Here is a 22,080-nt window from a genome sequence, read left to right as displayed (position 1 = left end):
AGCACATCACCCCCATTCTGGCCTCCTTGCACTGGCTCCCCATTCATTTTAGGATACAGTTTAAAGTTTTATTATTTGTTTTTAAGGCACTCAATGGGCTGGCCCCAGCCTACATCACTGACCTTGTACAGCCACATTCAGTCCAAAGGTCCCTAAGATCCTGTACCAAAGGGTTTCTGCATGTGCCACGCACACGGCTCAATCAGAAAGGAGACAGGGCCTTTGCTGTCGCCGCTCCACGTCTGTGGAACCAGCTCCCTCAGGACATTAGATCCGCCCCCTCTATTTCTGCCTTCAAGTCTAGGCTAAAAACCCACCTTTACTCCCTGGCCTTCCTTTCCCCCTGAACTGTTAACCCCCTGTTCTTGCCTATGTGGGCTGTTATTGTATTATTGTTATACTGTATTATTTGCCTTTTATGTCATTGTAAAGCACTTTGGTCAGTTTATGCTGTATATAAATGTGCTCTATAAATAAAACTTACTTACTTACTTACTTACTAATTTGATTGCTGGTATGACGTAGCTATCTAGCACCACTTTGCTCGAGAAAACTCCACAGGTCGCCTAGAATTTTCTTTAACATCCTATGTGGCCAAGTGTTACTCTTTCATTTTTTTTTCATATAGGCAGAGCTCACAAATAAAAGGCAGTCTTGTGTTCAGAGTGATCAGCTGTGATGATATAGGCCTACAGCCGCGGAAAAAATATGTCGGAAAAAAATGTCGCAATTAGACTACTAAAATGCTCTTCTGTCCAGATGTAGCACAACTCAATAAAGAGCCATGTCGCCACTGTGCTTGCTATAAGGGGGTTAGGGCCCTGGGCTCTGTAAAATGGATGGAGTGGTGCCACCTAAAAATCAAGGAGGACTAGCCAATAAATATCTTGCCATGTAAGGGTTCAAACTTCACAACAATTGACACCCTGCACTACTACCACATTCAATGGGCTCGCTCAACAAAATGCCCGTCAACAGCCAATCAAAATCAGCAGCCAAATACATTACATTTTTTTCCAATTTTAAACAAATCAGTTATGGTCTATCTTTAAAAATAATGTCTTTATAATCCTTAACCGTAACATTTACAAAATAATTTAATCTGTTGTTGTCAAAACATTAAACCTTATGATAGTGTACCCCTGTCGTAAATGTCAATACTTTTACGCCTGTAGCACGGGGACTGGTGCAAAGTCCTACGCATTCGCCATAGGCTATGCCGCCTGATACTTTATGACTGTGGGCCTAACTGGCAAAAAAAGATCTGAAATTAAAGTAATTTAGCCGAGACTCTGTATACCGCTTAAAACAGACGCTTCAACAACATGCTACTCTTTATCCAATATAATACCCAATTATGGTCCACGGACCTAGCATGGGATAACGGGATATAATTTTATTTTATACTGGCTAATACCAGTTGGCTCATTTTACTGGAAGCCAAAACGCGTCGGAGCTCAGTCCCACCCTCCACTCCGCCTGCTCTTCCTATGCTCCCAGTTCTGGGAATTCTGTTAGAGGGACTGAAGTGTTGTTTGAGCGTATCATGTGCGCAACTGGAAAATACAGCTTAGTTAATCCATCTCGGATACCTAAAACATACTATGTTGATGACATTCGGTCATAAATCTTGGCATACGGATACTCACGATCATACTAACAGGTAAGCACGAAGCTTGTCGCTAGTTTATGAAGCCATGAAATAGCCTGCTAACGTTAGCCACTTAGCCCACTCGTAGGGAGTGATGATCAGCAAGCAAGATAGCCTAGCAGATTTGCTACATAACAGTACATCCATTGTAACATTTCGCTACTGTTGCGTCAATGTAGTGATTGGTAGCAAGCTGGCTAATCATTAGCAAGAACTGAAATTATTTATTTTTATCAGTCAATATTTTTGGCCAATATTACCACAGCACATAAACCTGAAACGTGAACAGTTGAGTAGCTAGTTGTGGGAAAGCAATGTTGCGTTCTTACATTGAGTAGGATATCCTATACTGCGTGCTTGATGTTGTTGGGAGCTGGACATGACTGTTCATGTGTTCATCGGCTCAGTTACACCAGGTTACACCTTCATCATGGTTAGCTAGCAGCAAACATGTTTGGGGGTGTTATTCTGTGAAGCACAAAACAATGGTTTAAAACGAAAAATACACAGACATCGGAAGGCTGTTGCTTCATAAAATAGCCCAGTAGAATATTGAGTTGCTAGAGCTTACATAAAATGATGCAAACTAAACACTACGCAGTTATTACTTACTACGAAATCGGTTCCAATATGTTGTCTGTAATTATACAATGTCTTAGAAGGACGGTACACTGAAACCCTTTGGAGAGCTACGTGAAATAAGATGGACAATTAAAAATGTCCATCTAAATACCTTCGCAACTCTTTGAGCATTCATGTTTTTTTCAGTGTGATGCACTAGAGTGCAGAGAATAGATTGAATCTGTAAATGACAACTGTGGCAGTTAGGCCTACCTACTACCTGAAAGGCTGTTAGTTAGATTCTCATGGAGAGGTTCGGACTCTTTTTCTTTTCTAAAAGCATATCATGAATTTTATTGTCTCCTTAGCTTTTAGTTCTTCAGCAGAACATCTTGACATTTTAAAGAAGTAAAAAACAACGTACTCCTGCCTTTTTCTATTTTTTTTTTGGCCAGATAGCTGTGCTTTTCTGACTTTTCTCTTTCACTTTTACTCAGGCTCAAAATGTACGCTATTTGATCTTGAAATCTGGTGCTTGGATTAAAACCATTGAACAGAAGTCTGAAAAAGACTGAATTTGTTGACACTGGGTCTTGAATAAAGTTTATGATTGAAAAGGTGATATGTCAGACCTGCAATTGAATATTATTGGACATCTGTTTGGTCTATTGTAGCTGCGGTACCCTAGCAGCTGCTACAGTTGAGTTGGACCGTGTTCATCTGGAATTCTCATGGTGAATCTTTCAGCCAGATAGACCACAGTGTAATCCTGTGTGCAAATTGTGTTCCCCAAAAATGAGACTGAAAAGTAATGAGTCACTCAAAATGTAGAAAAGTGCAAGAATATCCCACTCAATTTTCTAATGTAAATTTACCCTGAGTAAATTATTGACTATGAATCTTGTGTTCATTGCCGTAAATGGACAGCTACCAGGTAAATATTTAATGACTGCAGAGAGGGACACAGTGGCTCTCCTGAAATGCCATTTTTACTACTCTCAGTTCATCCTCTCCCCTCAAACAGAAACACACACACACACACACACACACACACACACACACACACACACACACACACACACACAAATGTTTGCAGATGAGCAACTGGCTTAAAACACATGTGAATATGCAGACATGCAGTGTGTACACAGATGAATGTTCAAATTACTAAACTCAAGTTCCCTTCAAAAACCTCACTTGGTTGTGAGGCCAAGGAGGAGTCCATGGGGAAAAGAAAATCAAGCTTTTTATCGGAAGGCTGGGGTTTGAATGTTTTGTCGGTTTCTCCTGAGGCTTTTGTGTGAATGTGCACTTGTACAAGTGAGCACTGCTCACACACTGTTGAATAACTCAAACAACAGGTGCACTCAAAATGGCCGATTAATTCAAAGCTGCAGCACTATTTAGACTGTTGGATATTCTATCTGCTGTCACAACTCCAAGGCTTGTAGAACATGTGGCCATTTCTGTTTTTCAACAGGCACTCACACACACACTCGAACACATACGCACACAGACGTGCACATACACACTATTCATTTCAAAAACTACACTCTGCTGTGACTTTTCTGAAGCCAAGGGGACGCAGAGAGGAAAATTGCAGCCTTGTTCTCTCTGCATGAAGAACAGCGGGCTGGGCAGGATGGAAAGTTAAAAAATCTGCTTCACTGCCTGTCTTGGGAGGTCATAGAATGACCAGAGTCGGAGCGAAATGCAGTCTTTCAGACCCACAATCAATTGACCATACTGGACCATATTTTTTTATGAGGTCTTCATTCCGCAGTAACTTTGGGTTAGGGTTGGGTAGTGTCAGATGGAAAGGAACTGTCAAGAGCACCAGATGCCATTTAGGTGTACACATGTAGGCCTAAGAGTAGGCTGTGTTTATAGGAATAACTGTGTCTCATGTCTGATAAATAAGTAGTGCATTGCTCCCTTTAACAGTTGTGGGGATAATAAACCTAATCATCTGTAAATGTAGAAGTGAAGGTCTGAAAGGATATCAACATAAGCCTTGCTCAAAAGTGTCAACATCAGTTGTTGCCAGAAGAGTACTAGCTGTCCTAACTGTGGCCTTCAGTAATCAAGCAAAATAATAACAAACCTTATGTGTCAGGTTTAGGCGTGTTCGAGAGGTATGCATGAAAACTTGACTGTTCTGGCCCTATCTCAGCCTAAAAGTGAAAGTGAACTTTTAGGGCCTTTCCCTTTCTTTATAACTTTCTTTCTTTCCCCCTAAAGGACTTTGAATACAGGGTTACTGTTCCGAGGAAATGTGTGTTGTTTTTTCAGTTCTCTGACAGAGGTTTGAATCACGCTGTGTGTTCCGGACAGCAGTATCCTTACCTTAGTACTCCCTGAGAATTTCCTTTCCTCCCTGCTGCTAGTGTGGTTTCTTCCTATTTCCTGCTTTACACCCCCTGCCTAATGCCCCAGATATAGTGCCTTGCATAAGTTTTCACCCCCTTGGATGTTTTTCCCTTTTATTGCTTTTATAAATCAGTCATGGTCAATATAAGTTGGCTTTTTGGGCAAAAAAAAAATCACAAAAAAGCATGGGCTCTTCACCAATCAAAGCTTCATGGAAGAGAGTCACTTTTGAAAAAAAGCTCAACTTTGGTCTCATCAGACCACAGAACCTTTTTCCAATTGACCATGGAGACTCCCACATGCCTTTTGGCGAACTGAAGTCGATACTTATTATGAGTTTTTTTAACAGTGGCTCTCTTCCATAAAGCTTTGATTGGTCAAGAACCCGGGCATTGTTGTATGCAGAGTTTCTCCAATCTCAGCTGCTGAAGCTTGAAACTCCTTCAGAGTAGTGATAGGTCTCGTGGTGGCCTCTCTTTCTAGTCTCCTTCTTGCACTGTCACTCAGTTTGTGAGGACGGCCTGATCTAGGCAGATTTACACATGTGCCATAATCCATCAATTTCTTGATGATGGATTTAACAAAATTTCAGGGGATGTTAAGTGCCTTGGACATTTTTTTGTATCGTTCCCCTGACTTATACTTTTCAACAACCTTTTCTCTGAGTTGCTTGGAGTGATCTTTGGGCTTCATGTTGTAACAATAGCCATGAATACTGATTACTGAATACTGACCAGTGAATGGACTTTCCAGACACCGGTGTCTTTGTCACTTGAGACACATCCACCGCATACTGATCCCCATTTCACTAATTGTGAGACTTCTGACACCAATTGGCTGGACCTCTGTTGAATTCGGTCAGTCTATTTAAAGGGTTTGAATACTTGTGCAATCACTTATTTTAGATACATATTTTTATTTAATTGATATAACTGGGTAGAAATCTGTTTTCACTTTGACACTTTTTTTGATTTTTTTCTGTCCAAAAAGCCAACTTATATTGACCATGACTTATGATTTATAAAAGCAATAAAAGGGTAAAACATCCAAGGGGGTGAATACTTATGCAAGGCACTGTATACAACCCCGTCATGTTTCAGTCGAATTCTTGAATTTTTTTCATTTACTGAAACCCCAACTAATTTTGTCCTCTTCCGTTGAAGGAATCTCTTGAGTGATGTTTTAAAGGCTTTAATAAAATAGGAGACAGAAGTTTAGAGTATCTTCTTTCATCTTCAATTTTCATGACTCAAAGTAACCTGCTGGACTGAAATGCTGGGAAATAACTCATCCCCTGCACATGGTGTGTGTCTCCATCTGTTGTTTTTGTAAGAGCTTCAGGAACAGTTTGCACATGCCTTACATATTGATTTGTCTTTAAAACAAAAGTCACACAGTAAATGGACTGTTGCAATTCTGGAAAATTAAATATAAGATTGCAATGAGACATGACTAAGTAGTTATTAAACAGCTACAGCAACTAAATTATTTGCACCCCCCCAACTACATTTTTGCAGTCAGGCTTGGTATCAGGACTGTGGGTGTTTTCAGTGAAGCGCAACTATGATGTTGACATGCTGGAACTGGCCTGAAGGCAGCTTGGCCTCAACTTATCAGCTACTAAATTGATGCATACTCTTTTGCATAGGTGACTTACAGAAGGACCCTAACAGTGCTTGAAGTCACAGCTTGACCCTGGGAGTGGAGGATTGTTTGAAATAGGCTGGTCAAGAAGCAAGTTATAGTAAAGCAACTGATCAAGGATTGTTTTTTTCCGCTTTTCCTCCTCACAAGCAGTGGACACATAGACACACTGAAGCCCAACCCAGTTAAATTAGATGCTCGTGGCAGACCTGTGTGCGTTCGTCACTTTCTCATGATCTGTCCTTTCATGATTCATTCTATTTTTTTCCATAGGAGGAAACCGTTCTTACGGGGGAAAATCTCTGCTGCTGCTTTTTAACCGTCACCTAAACAAGCTTTCCAGCATGTATTCCACGCTGCTCTGCGTCCTGTGTCTGATCTTCACAGTCAGTCCTAGTCTGTGTCAAGACGGTAAGTAATAATGAATAACCAGTAAGTGTAAGCCAGTGTTATAATATCAGTTGTGTGTTTATGTATTTAGTTTTGTTCCAATGTTGTAAATGCCTATCAATCTGTTAAACTGTAAATATTGCTGTGCAATACTGATTTAAATATGTATAAGTATAGCTCACTTCTTGATTAGTTGAATTGTCAGGCAGAGCAACAAAATGAAAGACAGAAAGTGGTATTTTTATGGAGACTTCCATGGGAGCGCCAACTCAGTATTTATTGATTCAACCCGAGTTAGCTGGATGTAGTGACAGAGTGGACAAGAAACGACTGTCGGAAGGAATCCACTTAATCTAAATGACAACTTAGGCAAAGTGTTCAGTAGAACAACAATGTCTCAGCAACATGATGCTCACAGCATGCTTACTAGTAGAACAATGCAACTATTTAAAGGACTACAGAATGAACATAAAATTAAATAAAAGACTATCCACAGGAGTGTGGACAATAGATATTTTATCTTTGGGTAGTTTTGTCACTAGACCATTTTGTGATTCAGGGTGATTCATCTGAGTTGCAACTATTAAAATAATATAGAAAATCCACTAATATTCTTCAAAAACTATGATCCACAACATTGTGTGAAATTGGAGTCAAGAGCCTAGTTTGACATACATTAAGCACAGAACAGATTGTAACAGAGGGGGAGAAAAAGGCCACATGTTTATTTAATTTGATTTGTCCTTTCAGATTCCCCACTTGATGTCCCTCAACAGATCAGGCTAGATAAAGACTTTGCAGCTCAGAGGTTGTCTGTCACGTGGCATTGTAACCTTGGGTCTGTCTTCGACATTGAGATCTACCGCACTGAGTTCATGGACATTGCATTTAATGTAAGTATTGGAAAAGGAAATAATTTTAAATGTGTCCCTTTGTATACATTCATATAATGAAAACTTCACCAAGGTATGTAATATAACTTACAATAGCTCTAGAAAGTAATTAGCAGAACTATATGCTAGGATTTATTTTTTCAGTGGGTCAAGTGGGTTAGTGGTATGGTTAACTATTAATTGTATGTTAGGTGCTGTTGCCAGAACATGGTTGCTAAGCTGAGGCAAACAGGTTGCTGAACTCTCTGAACCAGGCTGTTTGGTCTGCTCTTCTTGTGTGTCTATTTATGATAAGGTGCCACTTGACACACAGAGCCACCTTGCAAAGGTGCATCCATCCTAGATGTGCCCGCCCTGCCACACCTAATAGGTTTCGAAACAGATTTCTTTCCACCACTCCTTTGTTTGTGTTTTAACGGATGACAAGCAGTGGGTTGACAATGTCATAATTAACGGGTGTAAAAAAAAAAAAGAGCAGGTTTGCACTGTACATGTCACTCAGCTTCAGTTGTGCCGCGGGCTAATGTCAAGAATGTTTTCCGCCCCTCCATCATACATTCCTTTGTCTGTCATGAATCTCTTGAGGTGGTAAGCACCCAAGCACCTCCCCAGCTTAGTGGTGGGAAAAAGGCCAAAGCCAAACCTGGAGTTTCTATAGGTCATCTTGTGCTTGTGTGTATCAACTAGTAAGCTACACGTATATTTGAATAACTCGTATTTTTCATATTTTTGTGGTTCTACATTGTAGCTGATCTTCAATACTTAAACTCTCTCTCCCCATCTTATCCAATATTCATTTTGTGTGCATCATGTATATACCATCTCATGTTTCTATCGCAACCTCTCTACCCAGCGGCTCCAAGCAGATGATCTCCCCCCCTCGTGTTCATCAACTGAGGTTCTGCTGAGGGTTTCCTCCTGTTAAAAGGGAGTTTCCCTGCTCCTGTCGCCTTTGTGCTTGCTCCAGGGGGGTTCAGACCTCTATAAAAAAAAAAATGAATTGAATTGAATGAAGGAGCTAGCTGCACAACCACTGATTTAACTTGTGTTTTGACTTTCAGGGAATGTATCCTTTTTGCTGAGGTATTCCGTGTGTCCCCCCCTAATGTTTTTCTGTGCTGTTTTCACAGGAGACAGTGGAGCTGAGTACTGAGAAAAACGCTGGGGATTGCCACTGGAACTGGACCTCCACGGTGCCTCTAGAATGCACCTCCCATTCGGTCAGGATCCGCTCCCGAAACCTACTACGAGTCAGCGAGTGGAGCCCTTATGAGACCACTAAGGGTAGACATCAGAAAGCACTTTCCAAGAATTTCCCATATATTCCCATAGATGAAAAATAATGATGTGAAACTTAAATTTGAACTGAATGTAGTCCAATGAAAGATAAATCAATGCTATAAAAGTATTTTGATAGTAGTCTGTAGTGTGATGTTGCCTCCGGTTGTCCTTCTATGCTTTACAAAAATATAAAAAAAAATAAAAAGATACATCACATTTAAAAAATATATTGAATTATAAAACAATTGGGTTCTAGCGCGTAATTTAGCTGTTTCTGATTGGACGAGAGCCGTTCCATGCTATAGGTTATTCGTCAACATACCTACAGTTACGGGACTTTTCACAGCTAAAAATAAATTACTCCGCGATGAAACATTCGCATTGATGATAACCGTTAATTCAAAGTTTTCAAAATTCCAAACCAAGACGTTGACAATGGAACTATTTTTTGTTGCGGAGAAACAATGGCGAAATAAACCATTTTTAATCAATAACTTTGTGTTGAAATGTAAATTTGTTGACAGTAGAACTGTTTTATAAAAGCAATATAGCACTCGTGGGAGTGGGGTAGGTAAGGGATAATCCCACAGGTGTTGTTGCCTACGCCACTCGGCCTTCGGCCTCGATGGCTACGGCCGAACACCACCCGTGGGATTATCCCTTACCTACCCCACTCCCACTCGTGTTATATTGCTTAAATAGTCCTTTAGCATTTATCACTAAGCACAGGATCCTGACCCGCCTGTCTGCCAGTGTGTACAAATGCAAAAATCAATTTTTTCTTTTTAGGGAGTGACCTCCCAGAGAACACAGGGGCCCAGATGTATCCAGCGGACAAGGTGGTCCTCGCTGGAACCAACACCACCTTCTGCTGTATCCTGGGTGAAGGGCAGGTTCTGCAGGAGATCCTATACATGAAGAGTGTCATGAAGGAGGTCAGGCTGAGCAGGAGGTCATACGCGGTCACTCAGACCCTTCAGCCGCCCTCCAACGCCTCTGGGACAAACGTCTTCTGCCTCGCTGAAACAAATGTCACTGTGGTCGGTGCTGTCATATTTGTTGGATGTAAGCATATTTTACCTTTTGAGGGGGACTGCGATAAGTCATTTTGCCTATCTAGGATTTCAAAGACCAAACATGGATTGGAGTTGTTTTGTCTGTATTCCCTGGTGTTTACCAGTCAATGATATACACCTATCCTGTAGCCCTTTATTTTAAGTCTCAAGCTAAGAGCGTTCCCAGACACACGTCATATCTCAGTGAAACTGAAATGCTGAAAATCTGCTTTCTATCATCAATGTCACAAATGCCATATATGGGCCATTCTACCGAATTGGTGCAAAGTCAGGTCGGAAATATTTTGATTTTTTTTATGTTTTATTCCCAAAACTTTGTCCGTATGTATATTGTACCATATCTAAAGTACACTTATCTAGTAAAAGAACAGTCCATTTTTATATTGTATTTTCAGAATGTGTTGGAATCTTTTTCCTCTTCCAAAAATTGTCACTACCGAAACATCACATGTACTATAGTAAAAAAGTATTATTATTGACCTGTTCAGATTGTGTTTCCTTCCCTTCTCTGAAGAGTATTTTTACAAATATTTCTTGAAGGTTTTCACAATGAAATCCATAAAAATGAATTTTTTACCAAATTTTCAAGTTCAATTTATACAATTCATCAAAATCTAAGTGCAATATTTCTTTGTAAAATGCAAAATGCTGATCATATTGATTCCAGAGTTGTTGATTGATGAAATTGAACATACATTAATCCAATCAGTATCATAACATTTTAGTTGATTACTCAATATACTTAATTTTTTACAAAACATCCTGTGTTTCGGTAGTGCTGCACTGTTTCGGTAGTGACATCCAGTGTTTCGGTAGTGACTGCACTGTAGGATAGATGTTCATTTCTCTCCCAAAATCTTCCAAAAGGTGCTCTGGGCCGCCCTTTAGTCCACACAACACATTTATTAAAAAAATTATCGGATTGAACTACTTACCATTTCATTTTGTCACTACTGAAATCATCAGGTCACTACCATATGTTTCGGTAGTGACTGTTTCGGTAGTGACAATTCTAGCTAATTTTAAGCATAAATAAAGAATTCTAGCAAGCACACGGCTTTCAAACACATCTTTGAAGAGGTGAACACACATACAAACATAAGATTTTCCATGAAACCCCAAAAGGTTTACTTAATTGAAGAAAACATGCGTTTCGGTAGTGACAATTCTTAAGGTTACATGTCGATTTTCAGACTTTGGAACACATTTATATAAAAACTATGGGATTTAGCTACTTACCATTCAACCATGAGGGACAGAGATGCAGTGTCACTGCATGGTCAAAAATGTAGAGTCGTGGCTAAAACACAGGCTCAGTCAATGGACTAAAACTCTTGTGTTTCGGTAGTGACATGAAAACTAGGGACATGATTTTTTGAGTATAGAAAATTGATTTAAAAATTAAACCCACAATAAATCTAAATATTCCAAGTTCTGTTTAAACCCTATCATAAAGATCTTTGAAATTAAATCATTGTTAAAAATCTAAAAAAATTGAAAAGTGTTATTTAAAGGCAATGAAATTTAGATGTCAGGGTTGGGGACAGCTACTTCCCAATAGAAAGTACCCTATAAATGATGATTTTGTATATATTTAGCTTATCACTATCTCATGTAATGCATTGGGTTTATATAGACCATAACATTTTCTAATTAAATATCTATGCCTAAATACCTAATTGTTTTGTAAATAGTTTTTATTGTTGAGGGACTGCATATTACACGAATTCGGTAGAACGGCCCATATAGGCTATAGGCAGTCAGAGCCACTGGGGTAGGATTCTTATTTTTGGGTTGTTTTTGTAAAAGGATGGCTGCCAGCAGTGGTCTGTTTATGCATGTTTACCTGACCACGGTTGGCTTAAAGCAAAACCACACTGAACATGCCCGATCTCGGACGATCTCAGAAGTTTAGTAGTGCTGGGCCTAGTTACTTGGATGGGAGACCAACTGGGAATACCAGGTGCTACCAGCTGGGTGGGTCAATCCCTTGCTCAGTGGATTTACTGGAAAATTGAAACATCAAGAACAAGTGGATACAAAATCCGGTGGAAACTTGCTATCAATGGCCTATGCTCCACTATGGAGTGAGAAGGCCTACAACCTGATCACGGTTACTATAACATCACATGTTTTTGGGAGTCTTTCTTAATATTTGGATATGTAACTTTGTGCAGACCCACCTGGTGATGAGGACCTGATCTGTGAAACGCAGGACCTGGTCTCTGCGGTGTGTCAGTGGAAGGAAGGCCGCTCTACTCACCTGAGGGGCAGACGGGACACACGCTACACCCTGAACGGAAGGTTTGGGAATTTCCTCGACACTCCTCTTATGGTCATCAGTTAAGCCATTTCTTCTAGAGAGAACCAACCTGAACTCTTTCATTTAAAAAAGTGTTAGTTATGTATATTTGAATAGTGTCTAAATACAAACTCGGCAAGGTAGAATTAATGTAATGGTTTTCTCTGTGAATATGTAAACGTGGTCATATGTTCACACTGCATTTCGGATAATCCTCTAGGTTGTTTATTCATGGGTTTTGGTCTGTATTTCTTTCAGAGCTTGTAAAATTGTCAAGAAAGCCAAGAAATGCAGCTGGGAGCAGTGGGAGAGTAACTGGACCCTCGTTGCCAAAAACCCCTTAGGAATGAGAGAGATCAGAGACTCAGCACCACTCAGCCAGAGAGGTACAGTTTACAGCAATCATTACATCTGTGGGCATATAAGAATTAAGATAGAAATGAAATGGGGTGAATCAATTCAATTCAACTCAATTTAATGTCTCTTGCAGTGCGTCCTGTGGCTCCTGAGAATTTAAAAGTCTTGGTGAGAAATCCTCGGAATGCCACTTTACAGTGGTCTTGGCGATATCAGGGATACGAGGCTTTTCCCTTGATATGCCAGGTCAATGTTGTGTCTAATGGAATCTCAGTCACAGTAAGTTGGCAAATCTAACTATTTGCTGTCTTCCTCATTTGTCACACAGAGATGTATGTGATTTGATTCATCTTCTTTGCTTTGCTTCTATTAGCTTTCTAAACCAGTATGAACACAATAAAGCTTGAAAAGCTTAAATGTCTATGGTAAGTTGATCCTGGGAGATACTACTTACTAACACTACTCTTTCCTGTTCCCTTACCACGCAGCGTAACTACTCAGGAGCAGGACTGTCCCTGGTCTTACTGGAGGACTTGTGGCCCTATGAGACCTACAGGGCACTTGTCCGCTGTGGATCCAAAAACAATTTCTGGAAGTGGGGCGACTGGAGTTTAGAGAGCAGCTTCCGGACCAAAATGGACAGTGAGTTGTGTGGTATTAGATGTGGTTGATTTTCTGTGGGTTTCAGATTACTAAGACAGTGCGTACTAAAAGCATTGTGCTTTCACTTACAGGGCCGGAGACACCAGATATGTGGATATGGATGGGGAGTGACAAATCCGGTCGAGTCCTATGGAAAGTAAGGAGTTAGTCTGTAATCACTGTCCTCTCAGTTAAATACAGAATCGTCAGTCTTGACACAGAATGAATTCACAATACACGATAGACATGGGCCTCATGCAGCAACATTCTCTTAAATTTCTCTTATATTTTCTCATCATTTTCTGTTAAGAGAAGTCAACTCCAAGTGCACCAAACGTTTTTAACCATTCAAGTCTGCTCTTAGCCTATTATGCCGAATGATGAATCCCACTTGATCATACCTTTGAGGCTCGTTGCTGATTGTTTGTTACTAGCATAGGTAATGCCACTGAAACGCTATACAGTATATGGGCAGGTGTTGTGTAGTCTGCAAATACTCTGGCACATGCCCAAGACTTAGAGAACACATTCTCTGTGTAAGACCTGGATGGCCAAAGCATTAAATAGCAGTATGTAAGCCATTATAAAATTGAATGCACGCAATATCAAAGGGGGTTTATAGACTTAATTCAGATCAATGGACCAAAAGTATTTCTTTAGCCCACAAAATGTAATAATCCAATCTTTATAATTACTCTAAAACATATAATAATCTAAATTTGATTATATCATATTCATGCGTTAGTTTTTTATGTTTCTCAAATTTAAAACTTGTGTTTCCTTGTGTTGGACTTACAATTTGTGTACTGTGGAGATGAGATGTTTTCATACCCTGGTAAGAGTGCTTTCAACTACTAAACCACTTAAGAGCAAAAATAAGAAGCCATTGGTGAATCGCAGAAATCAATGGGTACTAACAAAATAAGAACAAACCGTGGATACCAACTAAAATAAGAGGAATAAGAAGAATGTATAATGCTTCCTGGATGAGGCCCAATGATTTTTTTTTATCAATTAGAGCACAATCAGGAATCCACAAGTATCCAACTCATTGTTCAAGCTTACAACATCAAATGGCTAAACATTCAAAGGCAGTATGTAACTTTTCAACATTTCATCCCCAAAGCCTCTTTCTAAGACCGAGATCCACGGCGACTTCATTCGTTACAACATTACTCAAGGAAGTGCGTCAGATGAAGGGGTGCAGCGCCTGGAAGTGCCAGCGAGCCAGCTCAGTGTTCCCCTCAGCCTGCAGGACAACACCAGCCAACCGTTTGCCACGCTCCTCGCCCGCAACTCCAAATGGGCTTCTCATACCTCGCAACTTCTGGTCCCCAAATACTTAGCAGGTAGGAAAATATCTCCTGGTCTCCTCTTAAAGATACTGCTCCTTTTTTCTGCAAGCTGTTGAACTGCTGGTGTTGCTCAAATGATACCACACCTATGCTGAAATATCAACAATACATAAGAAACAAACCTGTTTTTTTCTGAATCTGTGGAAAGCAATTGTGCATGAAACTGAAATTATAACCCCTGAGTTGGCAGTTAAGCACATCAACAGTACCTGAATGGTTACCACAACACACGCCTCTTGTTTCCTTCAGATGTCGATGTCACACTGTCTGAGATCTCAGGTAGTGATGGAGGTTTTAACATGTCCTGGCTTGCCTCAGCCAACGCAAGTCGTGGGTATGCGGTCGAATGGTTCAACACCTCCTGCGGTCAGTACTGTAGTGTGGACTGGCTGAAAGTTCCAGAAGGTACTACGAGTGCCAGGATTGAGTCAAGTGAGTCTTAAGCAGCAGGCCACCCGTGGTTATTTTCAGAAATCTCACTGCCATGAGTGGTTTCTTATATAAAGTCTCACACACGTACCCTTTATCTCTCTCTCCCTCTCAGGTGAACTTGAGGCAGGAGTGAGATACACCATCTCTGTGTATGCCCTCTCTGATGAGGCTCCACAGTTGGTGGAGAGAAGGCATGGCTATCTTGAGGAAATGGGTAAGAACTACGGAGACATTACTACCCAGACAAGCAACTGCCCCATAGCCAACCCACAGTCTCATTATGATCCTCGAGGCACCCACTCCTATTCCTGCCATCCTCGTGTGTTGGGAACCAAGATTTGTGGTTTGGGGTTGTATGACTCACTTATGTTATTTTTCTTATAGTTCCTGCTGAACCTGTTCCATCCCTGGAGGCAAGTCAGTACGAATCCAGCGTGTTGCTCTCCTGGCAGGAGATCCCGCTGCCAAGCCAGAGGGGATTTGTACAGGGATACAATGTTTATCTTGCCAATATCTCCAAAAACACCCTCTTAGGTAAGAAGAAACCCAGTGATAAAAATCTCAGAACGGTTGTATGCTTTTCTTCAGAGATTGGACCATGACCAAAACAAGCGCTCATACAGAAAAGATGGCTTGTGCAGTTACTGCTTTCTTAACCCCTCTCCCCAGCAGGGTATTTTTTTTTTTTACAATTTCAGCGTGTTTTGCACAGTTTCATTTAAAATTTGAATAACTATTGTTCTACACATAATAACCATTCATGGCTTAAATTAAAGAAAACACTTGGGTCATCAGCTGCAATTAGTTAAAGTGCTTTATTATGTCATTTAAGTTTACATTTTAGAGCAGCAAAAGTAATGGTTGGTCAGAAAAAAAAAAAAAACGTCTATTGTTTTAATTTTTTTGCTTCAGTATAAAACAGGGTTTTGAATATCAGCGGGAACTTAAACCTATGTTTCCTGATTCAACAACATCTTGACAGTGTGTGTAACAAATTTCAAGCAGATAGTCAAAAGTGTACAAGTGTTACACATCTGTTTCCATATGGTGTCCTCAGACGTCTCCAAGTGTCTTATGACCTCTCCAAAAACCAAAATCCAAAAAACACAAAAATCACAGTTTTTCTAGCATTCAAACTTTTAATTGCCTTCTGTACTTCAGCAAACCATCAGGAATTAATTTCAGTGCAATATTTTGTATTGTATTGCATTTTCTTGAGAGGTCTTTAGCCTCGCCAAAACATACCCAAACCCTATCAAAATGCATATAGAAGTACATTATGACATTGTAATGAATGCCAGTTGCGTCCTAAAATACAAACTCCAAAAACAAGAACAAGAACAAGAACTCCATGAACATTTGAACATAGTGCAGAGCTTGCACAGCACACATCTTCTCCTTGCCTTTGATGCACAGATGAGTACTGGGTAGCGTTCTGGCTCTGGCTCTGGCTCTGGCTCTGGCTCTGGCTCTGGCTCTGGCTCTGGCTCTGGCTCTGGCTCTGGCTCTGGCTCTGGCTCTGGCTCTGGCTCTGGCTCTGGCTCTGGCTCTGGCTCTGGCTCTGGCTCTGGCTCTGGCTCTGGCTCTGGCTCTGGCTCTGGTTGAGCCTCTCTCCCAACTAAAGACAACTGTTCCAACAGAGCTAATCTGAAGCTCTTCTGGTTGAGGGGCTTTTGATTCTTTGCCTCTGCCATCTCCTTGTGGATAATGTAGCTGTTCACCACTGCAATATCTACAAAGTGCAGAAACAGCTTCAAATACCACCGGTTTGTCTTCCGGGTCACGGAGAAGTACTTGATGAGGGCATCAGAAAGGTCCGCCCCCCCCCCCCCCCCCCCCATGTACTTATTATATTCCTTCAAAGGGTCAGCTACAGGAAACACCTTCCTGCGCAGACTCCCTATGAATGCCTTGTGGATTGTGGAACACATGGCAACGTCACGCGTGTCCTTCCACTTCACATACAGCCAGGAGCCCTCGCGGATCCAGCGCATTTCCCCTCGGTTGGCTTTCTTGTCCAAGCCGTTCTCTTTTGTGCGGGGAAACCCCACACGGTTCTCCCTGATGGTCCCACAGGCCCCAAAGCGCAGCTGGTGGAGATGACTGAAAAGCTTGGCTCTGATGTAAAAATTGTCCAAATACACATGGTACCCCGTGCCAGGATAGGGCACCTTGATCAAGTTCACAACTGCATCGAAGCTCAGTCCATTGCCACTCGGATCCTCTGCCTTTCCCTCGTATATCTTGAAGTCACATGTGTAGCCACTCTTGCTGTCGGCCAGGACAAACAGCTTGTAACCCCATTTCGTGGGCTTGTCCTTCATGTACTGTTTCATCCCGATCCTTGCTTTTGTGGCTACCATGCACTCATCAACAGCCAGGTTCTTGTGTGGGTGGTAGTTTGCCCTGCAGGTCGTGAGGATGTCTTCCTTAAGAGGCTTCAGGCGGAAAAGGCGATCAAACCCAGGCTGGCCACGGAGCTGGTCATTCACCTCATCAGCAGCTGGGTCACTCATGTGAAGATATGTAGTGATGGCCTCATACCTGTAGCCTGGCATGACAGTGGGAGGAAAGGGGAAGTTCCTCCACAGGTCCCTTGAAGCAGTCACCCTGACCTAGCCAAGATACAACACAAGGCTCAGGAACATCTCATCTGTCGTCACTTCTGTCCACCGCCTCTTTGCACCCTGCGCAAGCTCCCGGGCAGCGTATGCATTGGTGTTGGTGCACAGAGTCTGAATGGCACGGGGTGTGAAATGCAGCTTGAAGATTTCCAGGGGGCTGTATGACTTCTGGAAATCAAGCTGAGCTCCAGGCGTCCTCTTAGGGCAGAATGGAAACTGTGGGGGGCACACATCCTCCTCAGCACCATCATGCCATCTGTCCACCAGTGGGTCAGGGGTGCTCCTCTTTGAAGGAGGCAGGGATGGTCTGGGTGCACTTCTTTTGACTGCTGCCTTCACACTCCTTCTGGCCCTTTTCTGCCTTGGCGCTGGAGGACATGAGGTTCCTGGCTGGTCTTATGGGACATCATCTTCAGGCAGCGATGGTGTGGGTGCTTTCCTCTTGACTGCCGTCCTCACACTCCTTCTGGCCCTTTTCTGCCTTGGCGCTGGAGGGCATGAGTGTCCTGGCTGGTCTGATGGGACATCATCTTCAGGCAGCGATGGTGTGGGTGCTTGCCTCTTCACTGCTTTCTTCACACGCCTTCTGGCCCTTGTCTGCCTTGGCGCTGGAGGGGGGCATGAGGGCCCTGGTCGGTCTGAAGGGACATCTCTGGAAAAAAGACATATATTGCAAAGTGTTACACAAACAACCCAGCAATACAGCAAAATTAACTGTAGATTACTGAGTAAGGATAACTAAACAACTTCAGACAACATGGTAGCTATTGCTTCAGGTGTTAATTTTGCAATTGATGAGGGTACTCTGTGATGGGGGGCTGAGAACAGCAGACAAAGAAAGCTGGGGTATGCCTGTACAGGTGCTTATGCTAATGCTAACAGGTTGGCCAAATGGCTGAGACAAATATTTACGTATTGCTCTTTTTGGTTTGAAATCACCTGAGTCATGTCCAATCATGCACTCAGACTTGGTGTTATCATTAGAGGTATTGTAATGTCATTTTTTCCCTCCTTTCCCTAGCCAACATCACAGATCCCAGTGTTAGGAACTACACCATCAGGAAGCTTGGACTTGGCACATACAAGTTTACCGTCAGGGCCTACACCTCAGCAGGGGAGGATGGCGGCTCTACGGTCTCCATTAAGTTGGAGCCTTACAGTACGTTTTGATAAGCTTTGTCAGATAATGATGCATGTTGTTGAGAGGATTTGAAGAATGAATGAGTGGGTAAATCCCCATCTTGTTTTCTGTATTCTCTAGCTGATCTTCTCCTGTTTGAGATACTTATCGCTCTGGCAGCCATGAGTGGCTTTTTCATCCTGGTTACCGCTGTGTGCTACAGGAAAAGACAATGGTACCACTTATCACTTAAACTACATGTTGGCTTGAATTCAAACAAAATGAGTTGGAGTGTTAGTATAGTGGAGTATGTGTCCCTGATTGTTGGTTTATTTATTTGACCTCCTTTGTCACAGGGTGAAGAAGGCCTTCTATCCAGAAATACCTGAGCCCAAGCTTCCAGGGCAGTGGAGCACATCCCAGGTGAGCTCATCTCAGCCTTGTCTTTCTTTCGCATTAAATGAAGTAACTTAAAAATAGATTAAAAACGAATCAAACTTTTTATTTGTTAATAAAATATTTCTTTGAAGGAAATAAATTAAAAGAACACACACAGAATACAATGCAACCGTCTTTTTCAAAGTGTTTAAAATGTAGACTGAAGTCATTCCTATTCCTTTTGATTTAAAAATGATTTGATTTCCCTCACAGGCCACACTGGACGTGAAGCCCTCTCCTCACAGCATGGTGCACATTGTGGAGAACCCACAGTGGGACTCCAGCAAAGAGGGCCTGGTCCCGGTGTCCGAGGAAGACGAGGATGACAACGAATCGGGCAGCGAGCCCACCGACACGGACTCAGATGAGCCGGGTCTGCTCCGCTACTACAACCAGGTGGTGGGAGACAGTGGCCAGGCTCCACGCCTCCCCACCGACTCCTCCTCCAGCTCTGTGGGCTCGGCCGACACCGATGTCACCTACACGGGCATCCAGACCTCCCCCTGTGGCCTGGAGGTGCCGGCCCAGGTGGAAGCTCAGGCCGCAGGGGGGTACCGCCCCCAGGCCCAGGTAGTGCAGCAGCAGCAGCAGCAGCAGCAGTCGGGTCAGTCAGATGCCCACCCCAAAGCCGGAGCTCCTTCCCCGGCCTTGTTCGGAGGCTACAAGCCTCAGTGCACCTGGAGGCCGGACTCCCCAGATGCAAACGGCTTTGATGGTTCGGTGGGCAGCCCCACTTCAGTCAACTCCTCCCAGTTTCTGATCCCAGACGTCTCGTCAGAGGACTCCAGGAACGCTGGGTCTTCGACCACGTGGATTCCGAGCTTCCTGTCGGGCAAGCCCTGAAGCCAGTTTTCGTTTTCACACTGGTTTTTCCAAAGTGTTCTGACCCAAAAGACTGAAGGGCTGTTCCATTGAGCTTTGTTTGGGGGTTTGAAATTCACCTAAGCATGTACTAACACTAATTATGTTATACACTACTCACAGATGTTTTTTGTTTTTGAGCAGCTCAATGAGAATCTACCTGTACTACTGAGATGACAAAGACATTGCGGACTAAGAGGATGCCAAGTATAGAGACATTTCTTGGTAAACATCTTAGACATGCTAAGTGTTACATTTGAATCAAGTATCAAGTGTTGTTTATGTAATATCTGTGTGTTAGCCTGAATATGTGTGTGTGTCTGTCAACGAGAGTGTTCATATTTTAATAAGCTGAAAAAAACACTACAAATATTTTGTTCAACATAAATATGCTGTAGTATGAGATGAAAACACACTACATTTGGACACGTTTTTGTGTTCTACAGTAATTTCTAATAGTCATACTCTTGGAAGCTTACCGTTCAACACCGTATCTCACATTATGCCTTTAATTGTTATGCTATTGCACTTTTGTAACAGTCCTTTTGTGTTTCACCAGTCACACAAAAACAATCCGCTTTGTGGATTCCACTGGTGTTAAGAAAGGGATTGGTTTTGGGAAGAAAAAACGTCCAAAGACTTGTAATAGACAGGTCCAAAGATTGTGGAACAAATTGGTGATACAAAGTATTTGATCTGGTCACAGTAGATGAGGTCAAACCCTTAGGTTGTAGATACCATCTTTGCAGCTGTCGGTGTGTTGTTGCCTCATGAACATTGTGCAATCAGCAGTGTTAAGGGTAGTGCATCTTTCAGAAAGCTTTCTTTGTGTGTTTTGATAGATCACGATGTTGTGTCAGCGTCAGCGCTGTGGTTAGCAGTAGGGTATTGGACAACACTACGAGGGTGCCATTTGTCATGATGGATAAGGTTATGCTTCAAAAGACTACTGTGAAGATACTCTTCATGAAATATGGCAGGACTTTTTTCTTTCGTTAACTACTGTTTAGGAGTCAATACAAAGGTGCCGCGGTCATTTCTCAGGTTAAAGAATGGGACAACTTGCATAGAGTTGCCTGGCATGTGAAGAATCTAATAGCAAAAGACAATGGGGCATCATGTAACTAGATCAGCTATTGTAGAGACTGAGTGTATTTAGAAATGACTAGTGTTCTAAGCCTGTTGTATTGAGGCTGTAAGTGCTACTGTGACTTAGATCCTATATAGACATTCATCAAGACAAACTGTTTAGAGGATATCCACACAGTAGGCTCTTATGAGTTACCGTTTTTTTAATGTGTGTGTGTGCGTATGTACGTGCGTGCGTGTGTGCGTGCGTGCGTGCGTGCGTGCGCGCGTGTGTGTGTGTGTGTGTGTGTGTGTGTGTGTGTGTGTGTGTGTGTGTGTGTGTGTGTGTGTGTGTGTGTGTGTGTGTGTGTGTGTGTGTGTGTTTGTGTGAGAGAGTGAGGTGAGAAAGTCAGGTGTCTTTCTTTTAAACTGTGAAATGGGGGGAGGCAGGGTCAGAGGTGCAGACAGCTGTTTTTGCAGGCATGAGATACATTTATTGGCATCAGTGGACAGTGAGCGTTACACTTGGTTATTGAAATTGTAAATGCAAGATTAAGTTCTTGGGTAAAATGAAGAGTCAGCAGATGTAATGGTGCACAATGACAAAAGGAACATGAAATTGCCAGTAGCCGTGATCTTGTTGATGACAATTTGCTGCATTCTTTGCTGTTTTACATGCATGTATAGCTGATGTAATTAACACAAACTGTAAATCATTGCTTCTGTGTGGATTCATATTTATATAATATCTACTGTTGAACTAATAATTGACAGCTTGTGCATGATATTATGACTTAATCTATAATAAACGATATAACCATTAAAACACTGAATACCCATTTAAATGTGTTGTCTTCTTTTAAGTTATCTTGTATTGAAATTAATATGCATTTTATACTGTATCTGTCCATTTTTATTTATAGATTAGACATTCAGCACAAATTGAGTTACAAACTTCATACTACTTAACTATCTGTGATTAAAATACAAATGTATTGGATATTCATTGTTGACT

General features: G+C 41.9%; 1 protein-coding gene across 1 annotated transcript; it reads left to right on the top strand.

The window, feature by feature from the left end:
- The first annotated feature begins 1,514 nt into the window (after window positions 1–1,514).
- Window positions 1,515–21,851, top strand: lifra (LIF receptor subunit alpha a). The gene is made up of 18 exons (XM_080852918.1): window positions 1,515–1,663; window positions 6,500–6,637; window positions 7,367–7,509; window positions 8,640–8,793; window positions 9,580–9,855; window positions 12,044–12,170; window positions 12,427–12,554; window positions 12,659–12,804; window positions 13,014–13,167; window positions 13,260–13,324; window positions 14,294–14,516; window positions 14,772–14,954; window positions 15,067–15,168; window positions 15,339–15,488; window positions 18,600–18,737; window positions 18,840–18,933; window positions 19,055–19,121; window positions 19,350–21,851. Exons 2-18 carry the CDS (start codon window positions 6,571–6,573, stop codon window positions 19,977–19,979), a joined length of 2,847 nt encoding a protein of 948 aa, XP_080709044.1. The 5' UTR covers window positions 1,515–1,663; window positions 6,500–6,570; the 3' UTR covers window positions 19,980–21,851.
- Window positions 21,852–22,080: the final 229 nt, after the last annotated feature.

This window comes from Sprattus sprattus (assembly GCF_963457725.1).
Source record: "Sprattus sprattus genome assembly, chromosome: 15".
In the NCBI taxonomy this organism is placed as follows: Eukaryota; Metazoa; Chordata; class Actinopteri; order Clupeiformes; family Clupeidae; genus Sprattus; species Sprattus sprattus.
This window is presented reverse-complemented; position numbering and strand designations above follow the sequence as displayed.